The sequence below is a fragment of the Ursus arctos genome, unplaced genomic scaffold (assembly GCF_023065955.2).
Source record: "Ursus arctos isolate Adak ecotype North America unplaced genomic scaffold, UrsArc2.0 scaffold_9, whole genome shotgun sequence".
Taxonomy (NCBI): Eukaryota; Metazoa; Chordata; class Mammalia; order Carnivora; family Ursidae; genus Ursus; species Ursus arctos.
In genome coordinates this window covers 41,794,766-41,814,594 of record NW_026623111.1, presented here as the reverse complement: position 1 = coordinate 41,814,594, position 19,829 = coordinate 41,794,766, and the positions used below count along the sequence as shown (strand labels likewise).

The following is a 19,829-nucleotide window of genomic DNA, read 5'->3' as shown; positions in this document are numbered from 1 at the left end:
GTGTAATTAAGATTTAAGTACTTCATTCTGAGCTCATTTGAGGGTTGAGGGGACACTGGATGCAGGATTATAATAGGACTTACTCTCAAACTCCATGAGTTTTATTTGAAAATGAGACATCAGGAATGGGGCTTCTATAAACAACAATAATAAGCACACAAGAAACAACAGACAGACAACAGAGCGTGTGTAACTGGAAGGACTAATACTTTCCAGGCCAATGGAGGGGAACTGAAGACAGGCTACTTGTCCATCGTCATGGATCCAGATGAGCTCCCCTTGGATGAGCACTGTGAGCGCCTGCCTTACGATGCCAGCAAATGGGAGTTCCCCAGAGACCGGCTGAAACTAGGTGTGTTTTCAAGTGGTATTAATTTGACGTTGAGTTTATCAGGACATCTCTTCCTTCTTTAGGATGATGACAGATCTAGTCTATTCACATGATGGATCCAGGTTCAGAGTATTCATTCTGTCTCTTGAATTTGAGTAATCATCCTTTTGGTCACTTAGAAGTAGGGTCCCTGCACAATTATCTAAAGCAGGACATTTGGAGAGCAATGGGGGAGGTATTAAATAATGAAGCCAAGACAACGGAGTTGACCTGCCTTCTCCAAGTTAACCTGGGATGTGTGGTGACCCAACGTAGTCGGAGTCTCTGCAGGTCACTTTAGTGCTGTCATAGTCCGAGTCTGTTTTGTTTGCTCTCATCGTTGACTATAGGTAAGCCTCTTGGCCGTGGTGCCTTTGGCCAAGTGATTGAAGCAGATGCCTTTGGAATCGACAAGACAGCAACTTGCAAGACAGTGGCCGTCAAAATGTTAAAAGGTAAAAGCAAAATTGTATGGTGATACATCCCTCTGTCTGTTTCATCTGGTCTGTAAACATGATGAAAGACTTGTATCAGCAGCTCTGTGGTTAGGTGAGCCCGCTAGCCAAGAGTGCAGCCAGCCTAGGTGATGCCTTTGCACAAACTGGGAAACAGTTCCTCTCTGATAGCCTCATGTCAGGGTGCATGGCCTGGCAGGCAAGTTGAGGATGGGCTGCAGCCTCACCCACTTCCCCGCCTATGCCTGCACAAGGCCATAGCTTATACAACTGTACTTAGTAGCCCAACTATAGGAAAATAGTACCTTGCTTATGTAAAAATTGTTTCTTAATATAATACGGTGCATTAGTGAGATAATTATAGACCATGTAGAGACATGGAAAGAAATTTAATAAGTAAAAATAGTAGAGTGTAAAAACAGCATGTTTCCTAGAATTGGGATATTATGTGAAAGATTTTCTCCTATAAAGATAATGGTTGCACTAGGAAGAAATGGACCACAGGTGGCATTTTAAAAATTGAAAGCTTTATAAACAATGGTGAATCCTAATAGTAACGGAATTCTGGTCTTGTCCTTTTAATTTGGGGAGGTGATGCGTGGACAGCCGTGGGCTCCAGTAGTGATGTGCTTTCCTTGATGGAGGCAGGGCTACAGACCCTGGGCCAGTAGATCCTGTGCATTTCAAACCCATCTCTCTCCTTTTGCCTGTTTTTCCTTGTGGCTAAGGGGGAATGCAATTTCGAGGTGGCTCAGTAGGGTCTGAGGTGTGGACCGCGTGTGAGTTAGAGGGAGGTGTACCGGTCTGTGCAGGATCACACTTGCAGTTTTAACCTCATCAGCCTCTTGTGCCAATTGGCCTTGCCAGCTGGCCCCTGTTAAGTTTCCTGCTTGGCACTGATTGGCGGGAACTTCAGCATAGCCCCTAACACATAAGGATATTTAATACATGGTGTTGCTTCCTTACCAGGAAGGACTGAAATAATCAGGCCCTAAGAAGCATAGTCAACCTGATATATGAAAATCCAACTTTGTAAGAGAAGAAAATCTGGGCATGATTCCATTTGCAGATGTATTCTCCACTTTGCAAAAGACTTCACAATGGATTCCTTTAAATATCAAACATTCTGGGTGCACTTAAAGTAAGAATTGGATTTAGAATTGGAAAATATAATTTACACGTGACTTTCAGTGCACCTAGCCTGTAAATTGGGTTGCAGTTGTATTATCCCTAGAGGGTAAGCTGCACACATGCGTGCAGTGGGGCACCGGTCCTCCTCCATTAATGCCCACATTGATGATTTTCTTCTTTGCCATCTATTTGTAGAAGGAGCAACACACAGTGAACACCGAGCTCTCATGTCTGAACTCAAGATCCTCATTCATATTGGCCACCATCTCAATGTGGTCAATCTTCTAGGTGCCTGTACCAAGCCAGGAGGTGAGTATCTGTGGATGTTTCTGGTTGCCTGATGATTTTGGCATATAATTGTCTGCTGGTGTTTCAGGGAAACCACTTAACTCCCATGGCCTTGATTTCCTTAACTTAGGATACTTTGCCAGATTCCTAGATAAAAATATATTTCATGGAGTTTAATGGGCACTTTATTAATTATTCTAGAACTTCTGTGAATTAAAAAATGCCATCTCACTGTACTGAAGTTTGCTGCTTGAGTAAGAGGTTCATATGAGAAAAGTAAACCTCTCAAAAAACTTGAAAGCAAAGTCCTTAAGAGTTGTTCCCCCTAAAATGGAATCATCTTAGGTGATTGTGCTGAAAAGCAAGTGGGTGGATTTTCTTCCGAAATTTTGGTTCATCTTGCTGTGAATTGCCAATTGGTAAAAGAAAAGCAATACTCTAAGGGCATTGGGACCGGCTGATATCTATGATCCTGTCCCCAGTGAAAGTTTGTAGTGTCCTTCTGTGAGGTTTTCTGGCTCATCCATGTATTAAACACTTGATGAGATACATGAATGGAAATGTTTCCCTTTCTTGACATGCTCTGCTGTCTGCAGGGCCACTCATGGTGATTGTGGAATTTTGCAAGTTTGGAAACTTGTCGACTTACTTAAGGAGCAAGAGAAACGAATTTGTCCCCTACAAGGTATGGCATTTCTTAACTCAGCTCTGGCCACATTGTAAAATGGAGGAAAATACAGGTTAATCTTTCTCTGGTAAAACACTGTGAAGAACTTGTGAGGAGTCTTCTTTTGGTTGTTGTAACTTCCTCTTTTACCTGCTGGCGGACATCTCTTCTCCTGGTCGATTTTTGTTTTTGTTTTTTTGTGACTTTAATCTACTGACCCATTAGAGATGGTGTTTGAGGAGGGGAGAAGGTGGGTGTAATTAGGGAAAGGGAAGGATGGAGCGGAGGATGTCTCTGGATTATTCTCTCTGTCTCCTAGCAGTATTTGGCCCCATGGAGTGTCAGTCCCTCAGTAAAGAGCACCCTAATGTTGGAAGTGTGTCTGAAACAGACTTGAAACAAGGTGTTTATCTCTTTAAGCTAAAGAAGGAACTAGGCTTTATGGAAGAAGATCTGTTATGCAGAACACTTACCCCAAATTCCAGCCCAAAGATTCCATATTCCTGAAATCGATGTAATTCTTGTCTGCTTTTAATAGCTATAGTTGTTTTCTAGAGATCTCTTTTGTATTCAAGGAGTTCGTGCATTTGTTTCTTTATAGAGCAAAGGGGCACGATTCCGTCAAGGGAAAGAGTACGTTGGGGAGATCACTATGGATCCGAAACGCCGCTTGGACAGTATCACCAGTAGTCAGAGCTCAGCCAGCTCTGGATTTGTTGAGGAGAAATCCCTCAGTGACGTGGAGGAAGAGGAAGGTACCTGCCATTGCTTTCTCCACACTTAACGCGTGCTCTTGCAGAAACGAGAAGGTGATGGGGTGTTAGGATGAATTTTGTCATGAAAAAAGTTTAGTACTCCCTAATATTTGGAAGAGACCTAAATTTCTAGACTGCCTCCATTCAGTTTTCCAAGAAGTGAGCTGTGGAAGCCCTAAATCAGCAGCTGGCTTGGTTGTGAGGCAAAACACGGGCGAGCCTGAGAAATCTCGGTACCCCAGGAGGGCGAAGCAGTCAGCAACAGCCGAACCAATGCTTTGAGACTGTTGGTTCAGCATTTAGTAGCAGGAGAGGCTCAGCGCTTTGTTCCCAAAGGACAAAGGAGGCTCTCTGGTAGTTGATTAGCCTCCCCGTTGCCCTAAGCAGTTCAGCCCCACATTTCCAAAGTCACCCCACCACTCCAAGGCAGCATAGGGGTCACTTGCTGTTTCTATCTCATTCCAAGTGGCTTATCAAGTCTTTCTTGCAGCCATACTTCCTCAGAGGAGTCTTGGTAAGCATATTTTTCTTTATCCAGTTATGCTTCCAGTGATATTTTAGTGCTCTCTCTGAGTAGAGCTGTGTTCGCAGTCTAACTTCCAGGATTTCTTCCAGCTCCAGGATACGCTGTCTGTCTGCTTCCCTCAGAAGGAGCAGAGACAGCTCCATGGATATAGAGATGGGGCTTCCTGACATCTGGCTCCTCTTGAGCATGAGCTTAGAAGAATCCAGTCATGAAATAGTGAAAGAAACCTGCTACCCTTTCCTTAGACATGAGGCTACAGATAGACCTTAAATGTGGCTTCTTTCTCTAAGAAGCCGAGTAGGGTATGCGAAGCTGGAACTTGCTCTAGAGGAGTGTGGAGAGGCCATCTAGACCTCACCTAACTGGGTCCACACTGAGTGGGGCCCTCTCTGTCCCGTCATTCTCTCTCACAAAATGGTGGCCGGTGCACCAGAAACCCAAAGAATTGGGGTACTCGGAGTAGAAAGGGTCTTGGCCTGGAATATGTCCTCCATTTCTTCATTTGGAAAATGATGGGATCGCACTAATTGCTCACTGAGAGCCCTCTAGCCCTAAGCATTAAAAAAAATCATTGAGAAAAATGCTCTGAGTCTTTTTAATACTTACAAGGTTATTATTACAAGTGAGTTTTCATTTACTCTGGTATTTGTCTCTAGGAGAGAAGCCATGTCTTATCTTATCTGACCAAAGTTAAGAGATCATGTTGAAACACCCATTAATGTCTTAGTGTTTATTTGTACCAGTTGCACGGAAATAAATACCACCAATTTACGTAAAACCATCTTTCTCTCGATGTTCCTGTCACCTCTCATTCATATCCTTGAAGGGAAAAAAGCATCCTCACAGGCCTCTTTTAATGTGTTTACAGCACTTTCTCAGCTTGAAAGTGAGAGAAGTAAATATATTTCTGGTATTTTTAGTTATCTGTTGTAGATTATAATTTGACCTTTGGCCTTTGTCCCAGGACAAAGCCTGGAGAGAAAAGATTCAATGACCCTGAATATTGTTGTTTTATTTTTAGAGTTCTTGATATGAAACTATTGTTTATCCCTCTGGGTACATGAAAAAAACCCCAACAGTTTAAAACAGCAAACTTAAACAAGTCCTCTTTCGCTCCCTGCCATCTCTGCTGGTTCAATTTGACTAAGATGGAAAAACTAACATTTTTTTTTTTGCTAAGGGGTATGATGAAAGCTAATAATACCGGGATTCAGCAAATGTACAGAAGATACAGGCATTTTCTCTCTGCTTCTATTTCCAGAAGTTTAACTCCCAAATGTTAAAATGAAGATTACTCTAACACACTTAGAAACGAATCGTTTCTGGTGGCAATACTGATCTCTGTCCTCCTCCCTCTCCCGCCAGTTTCCGAAGATCTGTACAAGAACTTCCTGACCTTGGAGCACCTCATCTGCTACAGCTTCCAAGTGGCTAAGGGCATGGAGTTTTTGGCATCCCGGAAGGTAAGACAGCCCAGGGGGGACCGAGATATCTCTTCACATCACATATCTGGAAGGAAGATGTCCAGTGCCAGCCACTGGTGTGTGTTTGGGACTGTAATCTGTTCTCCACTGCTGGGACCATGCAAAGAGTCCTGTTGGAGAGGCCCCGTTCCTGCTAATTTAAGGAGGTGTGAGGATTTCGTGAAATTAATTCGTTCATGGGATCAATACTTACTGACCATCTACTAAGTGCAGCCGGTCCTCTGAGCGCTTAAGGATGATGTGTGATCCAACAGGCGAAACTCTCCGCCTGCATGGAGTTTACACCCTATTGGGCGGCACAGGCGGTGAGCAATATAAACAAGTCAAGTACATGGTGGGCTGGATGGGAATAAGCTCGGCGGGGAAAAATAAGCAGGAAAGGGCTTGGACTCCACGGGACTGGTGTGTTTGAGTGTGTATACGCCTCTGTGTTTGTGACATCAATTTTAAACAGAATGGACAAGGGAAGCTTTATAAGACTGCGACATCTGAGCAGCGACCTGGAAAAGGTGAGGGACTGAGCCTTGCAGATATCTCGGCGTGAGAGCGTCTATTTTTAATTTATTTTACATTCATCACCATCCATCAAAAAGTATTTGTTAGTGGTATAATTAGAAAGCAGGAAGGACAGGCTTCAGATGAGAGCGATTATAAAAGCTAAAATTAGAAAAGTAGGCCAAACAAAGGCTGAGGTGGGGACGTGACAAGTTACAAATATTCCAGAGGCTGTAAACACCACAGCGGGAGCGGGGTCGGTTAAAGTCACCCCTCTGGAAAGGGTAGAGTGGGTGGTTTTCTATTAAACAGGGAAAATTCAAATTAAGGTTCGGGAAAAATGATCAGTTGGAGAATGCATGGGCTGCACCCTCCTGGGAGGGGGGAAGAAAGACTGAAGAGTTTTGTTTTTCTAATTTAGAGTGAAATCTCTAACCCATTTCTTTTTCTGAAGCCTAAAGCTGGACACAGCTCCCAGAGCCTCAGGATCTCAAAAGTGTCTGCCCGGGAGCTCTTGTCTCCTTTCTCCCAAGGGGAAAGGAGAGAAGTGTGGTCTTACGGGATTCGCCCACGGGGCAAGAACCTTTGCCTTTCTTGGAGATTCCGATTTTATTTTATTATTATTTTTAAAGGCCAGAGCCTGCTGTTTAGTCAGGGAATCTTTCGACTGGGAAGGGGGTGGGGTCCTCGGGGACCCTTAACTTCCCTTTGCGTCTACCAGCTGGTTTCTTGAAAACTACCTGGTTGTTGGGCTAAAAAAGGAAGCTGTTTGGTTGGGGGGAAAAGTAGAGAGGACTGTTTGGTTTTTGGAATCTCCTGTCTTGCTCAGTCATGCTTGACAGAATGCTTTTGAATACGCCTCTTTCCGAGGGAAGTGCCACACAGAGGCAGGGTGTGGGGCGGTCAGCCTTGCCCGGGCTCCCGGCTCGGCTCCCCATCCCTACCGCGATGGCTTCGGCATTCTCCTCGGAGCCTTTCATTCCCGTGTAAATGTTCCCCAGACTCTAATTTCCTTACAAATCTGCAGGTGCAGCTACAGCTGCTCAGTAGCAGGGAGTTAGATGAGGTTGGGGATATCAAGAAGAGAGAAACCGAGGACGGGAAAAGAGTGGAGAGAAAGCAGGGGGAATTTGGTTTTCCTCTTTAGTGCACGGGAGAACCAGCCTGACCCGTGAGAAGCCGACCTCTCTTCCGTAGACCTCGATGGTACCCCAACACTTTGAAAACAGGATGAGCCCCACGGGAGCTGGTTTATCAGAGCCGGGCAGTTTCAGTTCCATATGGAACGGAGAAACCAACAAAGGGCACCAAACCAAGGAGAGCCCCTTGTTCCTGATTTCCGAGCATTCATTCAAAATAGGAGGGCATTCGAAGGCCTCCTTAGAGTAACGCGTTTTAACTGTATATGGTGCCAGGCAAAAGGGATATGTGGATGTGACCAGAAACACATTCTTAATTGTGTCTAAGAGAAGTCTATTTATGACTCCATCATCCTACTATAACTTAATTATTTAACTCCAAAGTCTGGGACTCTTTATGGGATAAGCAGATGTGTGTCTCAACAAAAGTCAGACTTCTTTCTTGAAGTGTTGATGAAAGGTATTAGCCCAGTGCCTGTTCATCAGTTGGTTTTCTGATGTGGGGCTTTTTTAAGCATGAGGTCACAACAGATGCAGAAGACATCAGCTGTGCAGAAGCCTAACGCACACACGATTCTTTTTGCAGTGTATCCACAGGGACCTGGCGGCACGCAACATCCTCCTGTCGGAGAAGAACGTGGTTAAAATCTGTGACTTTGGCTTGGCCCGGGATATTTATAAAGACCCAGATTATGTCAGAAAAGGAGATGTAAGTTTTAAAGGTGAACGTAGTGCTCTGTGAAGTTGCAGGATCCAAATTCCTCGTTGCAAGCTTCAGGACCTGCGTTGGGAACAAAGGAAGTGTTTTCTTCAGATACGTGCTAAGTTGGGTTCTGACTCCTTGTCTTCTACCTTCTTAGGCTCGCCTCCCTTTGAAATGGATGGCCCCAGAAACAATTTTTGACAGAGTGTACACAATTCAGAGTGATGTGTGGTCTTTTGGTGTCTTGCTCTGGGAAATATTTTCCTTAGGTAAGTCACTTGTTTTTTGTCCCTCCATCCATACTCCAAATAAAATGACGTAAGTCAGTGTTCCGTGGTCCCAGTGCACCTTTACCTCTCCCATGTTCCACCTTTATCTAGCGAAAGTTACCGGGAAGCTTTGGAGATATATATATTTGGGATGATGTTCAAGAATCAGGGTTTTCTATAAGAAAAAAATCAAATCAAGTCATGTCCCATTCCTGTTTTATTCTAGGTGCTTCTCCGTATCCTGGAGTAAAGATTGATGAGGAATTTTGTAGGCGATTGAAAGAAGGCACTAGAATGAGGGCCCCTGATTATACCACACCAGAAATGTAAGACTTCGAAAACATCTTTCTATCCTTTCTTTGCTCATAAAACCTCCCCCCGCCCAGAAGACTTTTCATGATACAGACCTCTTTCATGGCCCCGTCCCTGTCCTACTTCTCCTGGAAGTCTTCCTTGGTAATCTCAAGCAGAGGGTCATCTCTTCTTGAAACAACAGCCCTTTATCTATACCCACCAGTTCGTTTTTATTAGATGTTGGCTTCTAACATTTTCCATACATACTTGATGCCCCAACTGTAGGGCTCTGTGTTTTATATGGTGTTGTATTACTGTTTAGCATCATGGGGGACTTTTCATAAATGTTTACTCATTCGAGTGCGTATTTTCAGCATCAGATGAGGAAGAAGGAGGCAGTTAGTGACGTTAGTGTTTTGCTTCTCTAGGTACCAGACCATGCTTGACTGCTGGCACGGGGAGCCCAATCAGAGACCCACGTTTTCAGAGCTGGTGGAACACTTGGGAAATCTGTTACAAGCTAATGCTCAGCAGGTTTGTGACCTCCATCCAAGCAGTGTATCCAAGGGCTCCTCTCCTCCCTGGACCCTCTCATGGCCACCATATTCTTGCACATTTGAACAATAACGCTATTTTAAAAGCTGTAACTCCCCTTTTAAAGACAGATGAGGTCCTAATGAGATCCTAATCCATAACCTGGGAACAGACCACTCATTCCTCCTGATGTTTCTTTTTGTTGTCTTCAGATGCTCTTCTAAAGTAAAATCAATCAATTAATCAATAAAAATTAGTTCATCCACAGAATATCAACAATGGACAGAATTTTAAGGAATTTAAACACTGTATAGGCAAAACCACATGTGAACCCTGCAAAATAAATGGGCTTTTTCTTCAGTAGAATCCCCGGCCCCCATAAATTCCACTGGAGGATTTTAGAATTGTAACCTTTACCATTAGAAAGTTATTTAATCTCCAGTCAACGGCCTCTTACTGCCACGAATGGAAGCCAATTTCCTCCTGCTTTTCTTTTGAACAGGTGGGGGACAATGGGTCAAATCTGTTTTTATCAGTAAGCCTTTCAAACATTTAAAGGTATCACATTGCCCTTTCTTTCTTTCTCTTGATGAAATAACGTTAAATTGTGCAACCTTTTCTCAGAAGACCCATTTTCCTGCACATTTATTGCTTTTCTCTCGACTGTCATCAGATTTTCCATTGCCTTGAAATGCAGAGGCTAAAATTGGATGACATGCCCTTTAAAAGACCTGGCTCCAGTAGGTAGGGCTTTGTGAAGAAATGATTTCTCAGCTCTCCGTGTTCTGTTGCCACGTCTCTGCCCACAGCCTGCTTTGTCTTCCTCGTGACCAGCGTTCTCTGCGGTTGGTCCCCTTACTCCTCTTGCTTTAATATTAACTCTTTTCACATACTTTCATATATAAACATCCCTTTCAAGTGCCCTTTTGTTTTTGACAAACCATGTTTAATGTTGTCTTTAAGTTCAGCGCTCAGATATGAAAGCGACAGACCTCATCACCAAGAAGCCCCCATGGCCTTTGTTTCTCATGAAAAGGCTCTTGAGGGGCTGGCGCCGTAGCCATAGCAAGAGCGTTCCGTGTTTGTTGTTTCAGGATGGCAAAGACTACATTGTTCTCCCGATAGCAGAGACTTTGAGCATGGAAGAGGATTCTGGACTCTCTCTGCCTACCTCACCTGTTTCCTGTATGGAGGAAGAGGAAGTGTGTGACCCCAAATTCCATTATGACAACACAGCAGGAATCAGGTACTGTATATGGTCAACATCCCCAGGGGGATGGGGGCACTTCAAGGTCATTTGGGGAAGGGGGTGGAAGGAAGGCTGCATCTCACTTCCACATTGAACCTGAGCCCTGAGACTGCCATCAAGGGAAGTGCTCCTTGAAGAGGGCCGGGGTAGGTGAGTTGCTTCCCATCTGTGGTCCACATTGCTGCCATAGCTGTTTCTTTCGAATTCTAAGCCCTGCAGCTGCAAATAGCTGGAATGCCACAGTTTGTTAATCTCCAGAAAAAGAGACCAATTTTATATAGACATCTGTATTTAAATTATCCCCATGTACTCTTTTATTAATGTGAATTAAATGGCTTAGGAAAGATTCAGGAAGGAAGGGTTTTATGCATAGATGAGAACACACTCTGCCTCTCTGGCTGGGATGCCCTGTGCCGTGGGGATGTGTCCTGAATTGGACTGGACAGCACATCTTCAGAAGCCCCTCCCTGGCCTGATTTTCAGCATTTTATTTGCATAATGGGACTTCTGGACTTATTTAAAACACATGCACCGCTGTCCTCTCCTGATCTATAAAGCGGTTCTGAAGGCAGCTTTCTTTTTTCTCTCTCCCAGCACCTGTGCCTGAGGACAGAGTGGATATCGTGTCTACAATATGATATTAAAATTGCCTTTTTCTAAGCCTGGGACTTCTTTGCTTTGTCCCCCCCCCCCACTCTTTTGGGTGTTTTCCTCTGGTACCCAGCCCCCCCTGACCGCAGGGTCCAGCCTGCACTCATGTGTGTGCTGTGGCTGCAGGGGGGGCCATGGAGCCCTAGGTGAGCCGGGCCGCCGGGTTGTGGGCAGTTTGTTCTGTGGAATCACATGGGGTGGCAGAAGCCAACATGTAAGCTGCCTGTTACATTTGGGTCAAGAACTTTTAGCATTTTTTCAAAGAACTTTTCCTTCTGTTACCAGATTTTGCCTACATGATACCTCGCAGAGTTTCGCAAGGGAGAAACTATTATCTCTCGTGAAGAGACGTTGAACGTGAGGCTCAGAGCAATCACGTGGTGGAAGTAAACAATTGTGGTTAAAGGTCCAGATTTTAGAGCCAGATAGAACTGGTTGGACTTCTCAGTCTGCCTCTTAGGGACCCGGCGCACAGCTTCACTGTGACGCAGGGGAAGACACTGGTGTTCAAAAATGATTATTTTGAGAATCACATGGTGTAACATATTTCTGCGTGCCTGGCGCTTAGAGAGCGCTGGATATGTGATAGCTATTCAGCAAGCTGCTTAAAATCACATCCCTAGGATGACTCCAGTTCCTCCGATCTCTCTCGCAGTCCTGTTTTCTGCCACACCAAGGGGGGACCCTCAAAGAGAAAGGTGAATGAACCGAAAGCCAATAGTTCCACTTCTCATGTTTAAAAACCTCTAGGTCAAGCTCGGCTGGCCTTGTGGTGTGGTAATTATTCCCACAACACGGCTTCCTTCTTTATCAGAAAACCATTTGATCATGAACTCCATGCCTTGGGTTTTGTGTGACCAGGTGGAGTGAGGACCCGAGCGGCAGTCTCTTGGCTCGCTTGGACGCTTTGCATATGGTGCCGAGAGTCGGTGAAGTCATGTGTGTGTAATGGAAGTGCCAAATGCAATGCTGAATCTAAGTCAGGGCTGCTAACGTTTATCCCCAGAAGCACGGACAAATGTGACACCACACTCTGAACGCAGGCCTGGCTCCTATTTTCTGTCTGTGATTTTTGAATTGGTCCAGTTTCTCTTTTATCCAGCCATAATTTGAAAAATAAAATGGAGGTTGGAATCTTTTGTCTGCAGCCCTCTCTTCAACCCCGCCATCCTTTTTCCTTTTATAAAAACAAGACTCCACAGTCACATTATAATCATCTGGGTTTAAAGAAACACAGCATTGAGGCACGCAGCACACCTCGTTTTGAGGCTCTCTTTTGATTCTGTTTCCCTGGAGAGACCAGAGATGAGGCTGGTGTCCTTCTCAGTGGACTTGTTCTGTCCTTTTTCCCATTTCCAGTCAGGTAGAAAAGCTGAGGAGTCTCTCTCATTTGCTTCCTCTTTATAGTTTCAATCTCATTACATTATAAATAGAGCTGGACAGAGACATCACAGTGGGCACCAACCTCGTGATCTGTTGCCCCTTTAAATTATTAAAAATATTTGTTCAGCATTTACTTAGCAAAGAGGCCAAGAGGTGTGGGGAGTGGGAAAGGGCGAGCAGGACGGATCACTAGTGTCTAGACTTCGCTTTGTCTCTAATTTCCCCTGTGATCAGCTCTGGCCCCAAGTTCACATGCTTTCTGCAAGAAAACACATATTAATTGGACTCCTCTTTCTTTGAGGGCAGTTTGGGGACCATCTGTGGTTGCTCCGTCATTTTCCCCCTGGGAGTTTTACCTCCCACTCCAAGCAGCTTATCAAAGATTTCTTTTCTCTCCCAGAGAAAGATTTTGGCACATACCATTTTTCTTCATTTTGGTTAATTGCTGGTGATGATTAAGTGCTCCTTGTGGATTGATGTCTGGGACAGCCTCCTGGCTAGACGTTCCTGAATTTGGCTGTGATATCAGACTGCTTGAAGTGAAACTGTCCTTTCTCCACTTTCTGTCTGTCTTCTCCCCCGCGCTGGTCCCACCACACGGTCAGTTGCCTGCGTGGGAGAGAGCAGTGCTGTGCACATAGTAGGTGCTTCATAAAGACTTGAACTGTCATATCCATTGTTCCCTTCTACTTTTTCCTTCCTGATACTTTTCCAAGGGAGTCAGTGTGGAGTAGGGTAGCAAAACAAAGCAAAACAATGGGCTTGAGAATCTGAAGGCCAATTTCGAATCCCAGTCCTAGCCATTTCCTCCCTAAGTCTTAGCTTCCTCAACTGTTTTTTTCCAAGGCAGCTGTATGATTGCAGTTGATTCTATATGCCGCAGACCTCTGGAATCTGTCTACTTCTCCAAACCCTATGGGCATCACCTCTCTTGGGCAGGCTGCCCTTCTTTCTTCTAGAGACATGGAAAAGAGTCCCCTAATTGGTCTCACTGCCTGTTTTCACCTTCCTTTACCCAGAGCCATCCTTGTAAAGGGCGCATCTGACTTTGTCAATCTCATGCTTCAAATCCTTCAGTGACTACTCATAACCCAAATAGCCTAGTTATGTGATTTTGGACAAGTTCCTTAACCTTTCTGTGCCTCGGTTTCCTCTTCTAAAGTTGGGATAGTAGTACCCACCCCTAACAGATACCGTTTATAATGATGCTGTGAGACAGCAGTTGGGGAACATTTAGCACAGTGCCTGGCATGTGGGTAGATTCTCAGGAAAGGATTCCTGAGTGAGTGAGTGAGTGAGTGAGTGAGTGAGTGAATCAATGAATGATTAACTGTAGTACCAATAGTTTCTAGCAACAGCCACTTCTAGGGACTGGACTCGGGAGAAGTGGGCTTTTCCTCTGTCTCCTTATATATTATGTCCTCTTTCTTATGGAGTTTCCTGAGTAAGGATGTCACTGGTGAACCTCATTCTCTCCTCTGTGTAAGGGGAGGAACCAGCGTCCTGGTTTCAGGGGAGGTGGACTTGATTTCCATTCTCCTCCTTTGGCTCAAGTGTGTTCTCACTCCACTTGGTCACAGAAAACACAGGAATATGTAACACGTCCAGAAGCCTGCCTATGGGGGGAAGTATGCTGGGCTAAGAGTGGAGAGTGAATTTGCTGTCCCTTGCTGTGAAAAGGACTTCCCTTCTTTCCACTTGGGCTGTTTGTGCTTTTAACAGAATCAGACTCCCCCAAAGCCACATGGCAGGGAAGGAGCACCCCCAGGAAACAAGTGGTATGTTGTCTGACAAGTCCTATTCTTTGAAGTCCTGAAGGAAACTGGTACCCTTTGGAATTCAAAGGAGGAAAACAAGCTTTGGCTGATAGAGCATCATTCTTTTTAAGAACACTTGCCACCCACCTCATTCATCCTCCAGATATCTCTGTCTCTGTGAATTGCTGACACATTTTGAAGACTGGGCAATAGAGGCATAGAAATATTCCTGTCTTTCCCAAGTTTGTATAGTCAGTGGTAGACGTCGAAGTAGATGAAACATCTCATGATTCTCTTGAACCACTGCCTTTTCCCAAGACCAGCAATTCGGTGGGCTGAAAATAGGGGATTGTGAGACTCACTCCCACCCCCCCACCCCCCGCCACTAAGCCTCTATTACATGCAGAAGGTGGAGGTCGTCTCTAGATCCTGCTGGGTTCAGTGTCCTGTAACCCAGGTGAGATCCAGTGAGATCTGCAGGTGTTTCCCCTGCCCTTCTTTCACTGAGTGGTTGCTCCGTGGGCATTATCTAGAAAAACTTTTCTGGAGGTGGCTGGAAAGATGTGTAATGCTCCGTAATATGTTGAGAGCCCAGTGGAGGAATCTCAGGCAATCAGGAAACCATGCAGAAAGCGGTCGATCACTTAGTTTGCCGTTGTTGTCTTTAGTCCAGCCCTGGCCCTCAGAAGTAGGATTCAAAGGAACAGGAGCTCATCTAGGCCCCTTGCTTAGATTATACTTTTAAATAGGCCCTCACGGGAAATGAAGCCTTCACTGTGTGCTTGCAGAGAAAGATTTTTGTTTTGTTTTGTTTTGTTTTTCTTTTTCGAAAGGATGTTTTGAAGGTTGCTATTAAACTTGTGGTTGAAGGATAATGAACTTAGGTATCACTTTTGGTCTTTGCAGCCAAATATACCACCACCCAAATATAAATATTGGTTTTTTTGCAGCCAGTATCTGCAGAACAGTAAGCGAAAGAGCCGGCCTGTGAGTGTAAAAACATTTGAAGATATCCCGTTGGAAGAACCAGAAGTAAAAGTAATCCCAGATGTAAGTACATCTTTTAAAAATAGTCTTAAAAATAACACGAAGGGTGAAACATTAGCTAGATAAATATTAGCCTAAGCATTAGAGCCTTGGAGCCTCATTATAAAGGTATGTATTGTGGGGTCACTATAGAGATGGAATTATCAGCTCCCCTCCCCCCCATTGGTTTTACTATAAGGACAGCCCCTAGTCCAAGGTTCTAGATAATCTAGCTTCATGCCCAATTCCACTCAACTGTAACTAGTATCATTGTGAAAAGAGGGATGGCAGCAGGTCTCAGCTGCTGCTTCCTGAATTCTTCTTTTCTTCTGGGCCTGAGTTTACTACTAGGAAGCAGTTATTTCTCCTTGTAGCTGATACAGTTTCTGGCTATGATATCTTTACCGCCCTCTGGGGAACACTGGAGCATATTGACTGATAGGTGGGTTAAGAAATTGGTTTAATTAAGTAGTTGCTCAGTGTGCACACTCAATCAACTGTGCCATCTCCTTGTCTCTTAAAAAGGACAACCAGACGGACAGTGGTATGGTCCTGGCATCAGAAGAGCTGAAAACCTTGGAAGACAGAACCAAATTAGCTCCATCTTTTAGGTAAGGCTCAGCCAAATAGAAAAGACAAATCTCAACAGGAATTTCTGGAAGGAACTCAGGACTTTCAGTGTAGATGCAGTTTTCCCTTTGTGTCTTTGTTGGTTAGGCAAATTTGCATCAACCGAACTAATAAAGAACTGCAGCTAATCAAACAAATAAATGACGTGGCACGTCTGAAATAGAATCTGAAATTAGGGGATTTGGTCAGTTTGTATGGTACTGGCTAAATAACAAAGGTCATTGGATATAATCCCTCAAATTGAGATGATTAAAATCTTTGTGGACTCTGAAGAATTTTCAAACCTGTCCATAAATGAGCGCATCTGTCTTCAGAAGTATGATGCATAAATAAGCCAATATCTATTTGTTTGAGATACTTAAATATTGTTGGCTGAATTATTTGTCTTATTATTATTATTGGCTTAATTATGGGAAAAATATTAAATTTGGTTTTGAATATGATTTCCCCCATGTGGTTCTGTAGGAATTTGTAGCTGTTTTGGATAGATGTACCTACTTTCAACCTAACATATAAATGAAAATCTCTATAAAAATAGTAAGATAAAGAGCAGTTACTTATTTGCTAGTGAGCTCACTTTAGGTGAGAATTGAGAAGACTTTGATGTACTTACAACCTAACCATTGTGTAAAATGGGAACACCCTTGGGTTATTGAGGGATGTTCATGTAAAGAAAAAGAAAATTAAAGCGAGTCATCGTACAATTTTATTGTTTGCTTTTAGGCCCAAGGTGAGAAATTTTTAGAGCCAATTATATGTTTCATTCACTGATTTAAAATATATTTATTCAGCGGTGGCTATGTGCCAGGTACCATGCCATTGTTTGAGACACTTAACTCATTTTCTTGAGGTTGGATTGAAAGAAAAATTGCATTTCTGGTCATTTGAAATAACTTTTAAACCATAAATGGAAGTAGAGTTAATGAAATCCTTTTTGTAGTTCTTAACACCAGTAATTTGGTAAAACATGTATTAAGGGGAAAAACCCACACCTCAGAATGGCTTGAGAAAAATGTAAATCCGAAGTTTTAGATCAACACAGCCTACACTTTTAGGCTTTCACATGATTATGGTCTGTCATGATTCTACGCCATTGAAAATATTCCCTAGCTGCTGCTGAGTGATCCGGGCCCTCAGTCCTTCCAAAGAATGTGGTTTTGATGAGTAAAAAGCAGTTTTTGACAGACTGGCTTGATTGCACACACACGCTTCAACTTACTCAAGTTTAAAGTTGCTCAAGAACTTTATTAACATCGTGCACATGCCTTGGAATCCCTGATCAACCCGTGAGGGAAGCAGAAGTGGACTCTCAGAACGTCCCAATTTCCTTTCACATCGTCAAAGAGTCCCCTTGGCTCCTATCGTTGTATACAAACCTGTCAATCTTCAATGCCGTAAAAATGCTCCGTTGGTTGGAGCCTTTGCATAACTCAGGAGAACTGCCTTTCATCTCATCACGGGCTTGAAAGACTTGGACCTGAATAAGAGGACTTATCTGAAACTACCAGCTCATGCTAGTACCTGAAAATAGACATTGTCTGAGTAAACCTGATACGTTCATTAACAAGTGGGAGAGATAGGGGCTGGTGTCTCCAGGGAGATTACAGCCCACATGGGGTCGGGAACAGGGTGAGGGTAAGAGGGGAAAGAACTGCCTTCTCTCCATCAACTCATTTGGTTGCCATTTCTTCCACAGTGGACTGATGCCCAGCAAAAGCAAGGAGTCTGTGGCATCCGAAGGCTCTAACCACACGAGTGGCTACCAGTCTGGGTATCACTCCGATGACACGGACACCACTGTGTACTCCAGCGAGGAGGCCGAACTGTTAAAGCTGATGGAGATTGGACCACAAGCTGGCAGCGCAGCCCAGATTCTCCAGCCTGACTCTGGGCCCACATTGAGCTCTCCTCCTGTTTAAAAGGAGGCACCCACGTCCCCCACTCCTGGAAATCACATGAGAGGTGCTGCTCAGATTTTCAAGTGTCGTTCTTTCCATCACTAGGAAGTAGCCACATTTGATTTTCATTTCAAAAAAAGGACCTCAGACTGCAGGGAGCCAGTCCCCTAGGCATTTCCTGAGAAGATGTTTGTGACTCAAGAATGTGTTTGTGTTTTCTCCCGGTGTTGACCTTCTGTTTATGCATTTAGAAAGCACGTATGATGCCCCTTACTGTGGGTCTCCCCATGGGTTATAAGAAAAGAAGTTCAAGAAGTGGCCGATTCCTCCATGAAGTGGCAGCACCTGGGGAGCTGACCCGTCTCTGTAAAAGCAGAAGATAAGCCAGGCAATGCAAGTGCTTTAGGTGTTGAAGATGGGAAAGACCTTTAGGGCTGAGTCCATCCAAGAAGCTTTGTTTGGGATCGGGTCCTGAGCCAAGTCTTACGTGTGGGGTTTGGATTGACGGAAAGGAAGACGTTGGCTGGCTTTGAGAGCGTACTGGGGCCTGCAGATGCATTGTGTCGGCTCTGGTGGAGGTGGGCACGGGGTCCGTGAGGAAATGTAAAGGCTTCAGATGAGGTTACTGGTTTTAGAAGGTTGCGTGCTCTTCCCAGTTGGGCTAAATGAGAGCTCCTTGGGCTGTTTCCGACTCCTAATGAGAGTTCCTTCCGGACTCTTACGTGTCTCCTGGCCGAGCCCCAGGAAGGAAATGATGCAGCTCTGGCTCCTTGTCTCCCAGGCTGATCCTTTATTCAGAACACCATAAAGAGAGGACGTTCAGACGTCCCTGTCGTGTCGAAGAGTTCTGTGTAAACCAGCTTCTGGTTTCTTCTGGATGAATACCCACATATCTGTCCTGATGTGATATATGTCTGAGCCTGAATGCAGTAGGTTCCGCATCAAGCTGTGGGGTCAAAGCTTCGGGAAGGATTTTACTCTTTTGTTCCTTCTCCCCTCCCTGAACCTTCGCCCTCTTTCCACCCCAGTCAGTATTTTAGTAATTTGGCCTCTACACGCTAGTAAAAGCTGATTTGGTTTGTTCACTCTCTGAATGACTATTAGCCAGATTTCAAAATTATTTTATAGCCAAAGTTTTAACAACATCTATTGTATTATTTAGACTTTTAACATGTAAAGCTATTTCTACTGGTTTCTGCCCTTGTTCTTTCCTTTTTAAAAAAGAAAATGTATTTTTCGTTTGGTACCATAGTGTGAGATGCTGGGAACCATGACTGTAAAACATGCTATGGCACATATATTTATAGTCTGTTTATGTAGAAACAAATGTAATATATTAAAACCTTATATTATATATGATGAACTTTGTACTATTCACATTTTATACCAGTATTATGTAGCATAACAAAGGCCATAATGCTTTCAGCAATTGACGCCATTTTATTAAAAAAAAAATTGAAAAACTTAAATGAGTCTCTTTGCAAGGTTGCATTTCTGTTCTTACCATTTCTCTCACTCCTAAGGTGGAGGAGGGGGAATCAGACGTAATTGCCACATGGTTTTTCATTTTTAATCGTTTCCTTACTCTTCTTATAAGGGGGGTTTTCATCAAGTAGTTTATACTTTTTAAACCAATAAATGTATGCTTAGTAAAAAAAAAACCACAACGGTCTAATATTATCACGACTATTTTGAGGGCAAGTACTTCTGACTTGAGGTAGAGTTGCTTCCACTTTTTGTTACACAAATAATTCATGCACATGTGAACTCTCATCATATTCTGAGCACTTTTGAGATTCTTAAAACATGGACTGAGAGATACAAGTACTCTAACAGTATCCGTGGCTCTCCAGGAAACCCTGTGCTTGTTACTACCGCCAACTACGAAAATCAGAGGGTGAGAGATCCCCAGCCAGGTGGCCAGACCCAGGCACTGCAGGGAAATGTGGAGCATACTTCCAGTTTTCAATGCTGACTATACTTACAGGCTCAGAACATCAGACCCCACGTTGCCATCTTGAGTGATTACTTTTACCTGGATACAGTGATTACTAAAAGTCCCTGGCACCTGTGAGTGGCCTTACTCTTTGTGGTATTTTTTTATACAAGTGTTGCAATATTTGTA

General features: G+C 43.9%; 1 protein-coding gene across 7 annotated transcripts in view; it reads left to right on the top strand.

The window, feature by feature from the left end:
• The window catches only part of KDR (kinase insert domain receptor), a 180,692-nt gene extending 161,519 nt beyond the window's left edge, over nt 1–19,173 (top strand). For 4 of the 7 annotated variants that reach the window (XM_057309528.1, XM_057309526.1, XM_057309527.1 and 1 more), the window contains 14 exons: nt 217–352; nt 721–825; nt 2,152–2,265; nt 2,841–2,929; nt 3,513–3,666; nt 5,558–5,655; nt 7,897–8,019; nt 8,171–8,282; nt 8,509–8,608; nt 9,005–9,110; nt 10,205–10,356; nt 15,101–15,200; nt 15,702–15,787; nt 17,503–19,173. In XM_057309528.1, the coding sequence (XP_057165511.1) occupies nt 217–352; nt 721–825; nt 2,152–2,265; nt 2,841–2,929; nt 3,513–3,666; nt 5,558–5,655; nt 7,897–8,019; nt 8,171–8,282; nt 8,509–8,608; nt 9,005–9,110; nt 10,205–10,356; nt 15,101–15,200; nt 15,702–15,787; nt 17,503–17,725 (1,698 nt within the window). In that variant the 3' untranslated portion in view covers nt 17,726–19,173. Of the gene's footprint in view, nt 1–216; nt 353–720; nt 826–2,151; nt 2,266–2,840; nt 2,930–3,512; nt 3,667–5,557; nt 5,656–7,896; nt 8,020–8,170; nt 8,283–8,508; nt 8,609–9,004; nt 9,111–10,204; nt 10,357–15,100; nt 15,201–15,701; nt 15,788–16,916 lie in introns of all 7 variants that reach the window. The other 3 variants (XM_044387754.3, XM_026508913.4, XM_048211779.2) reach the window with 3 other exon arrangements.
• Nucleotides 19,174–19,829: the final 656 nt, after the last annotated feature.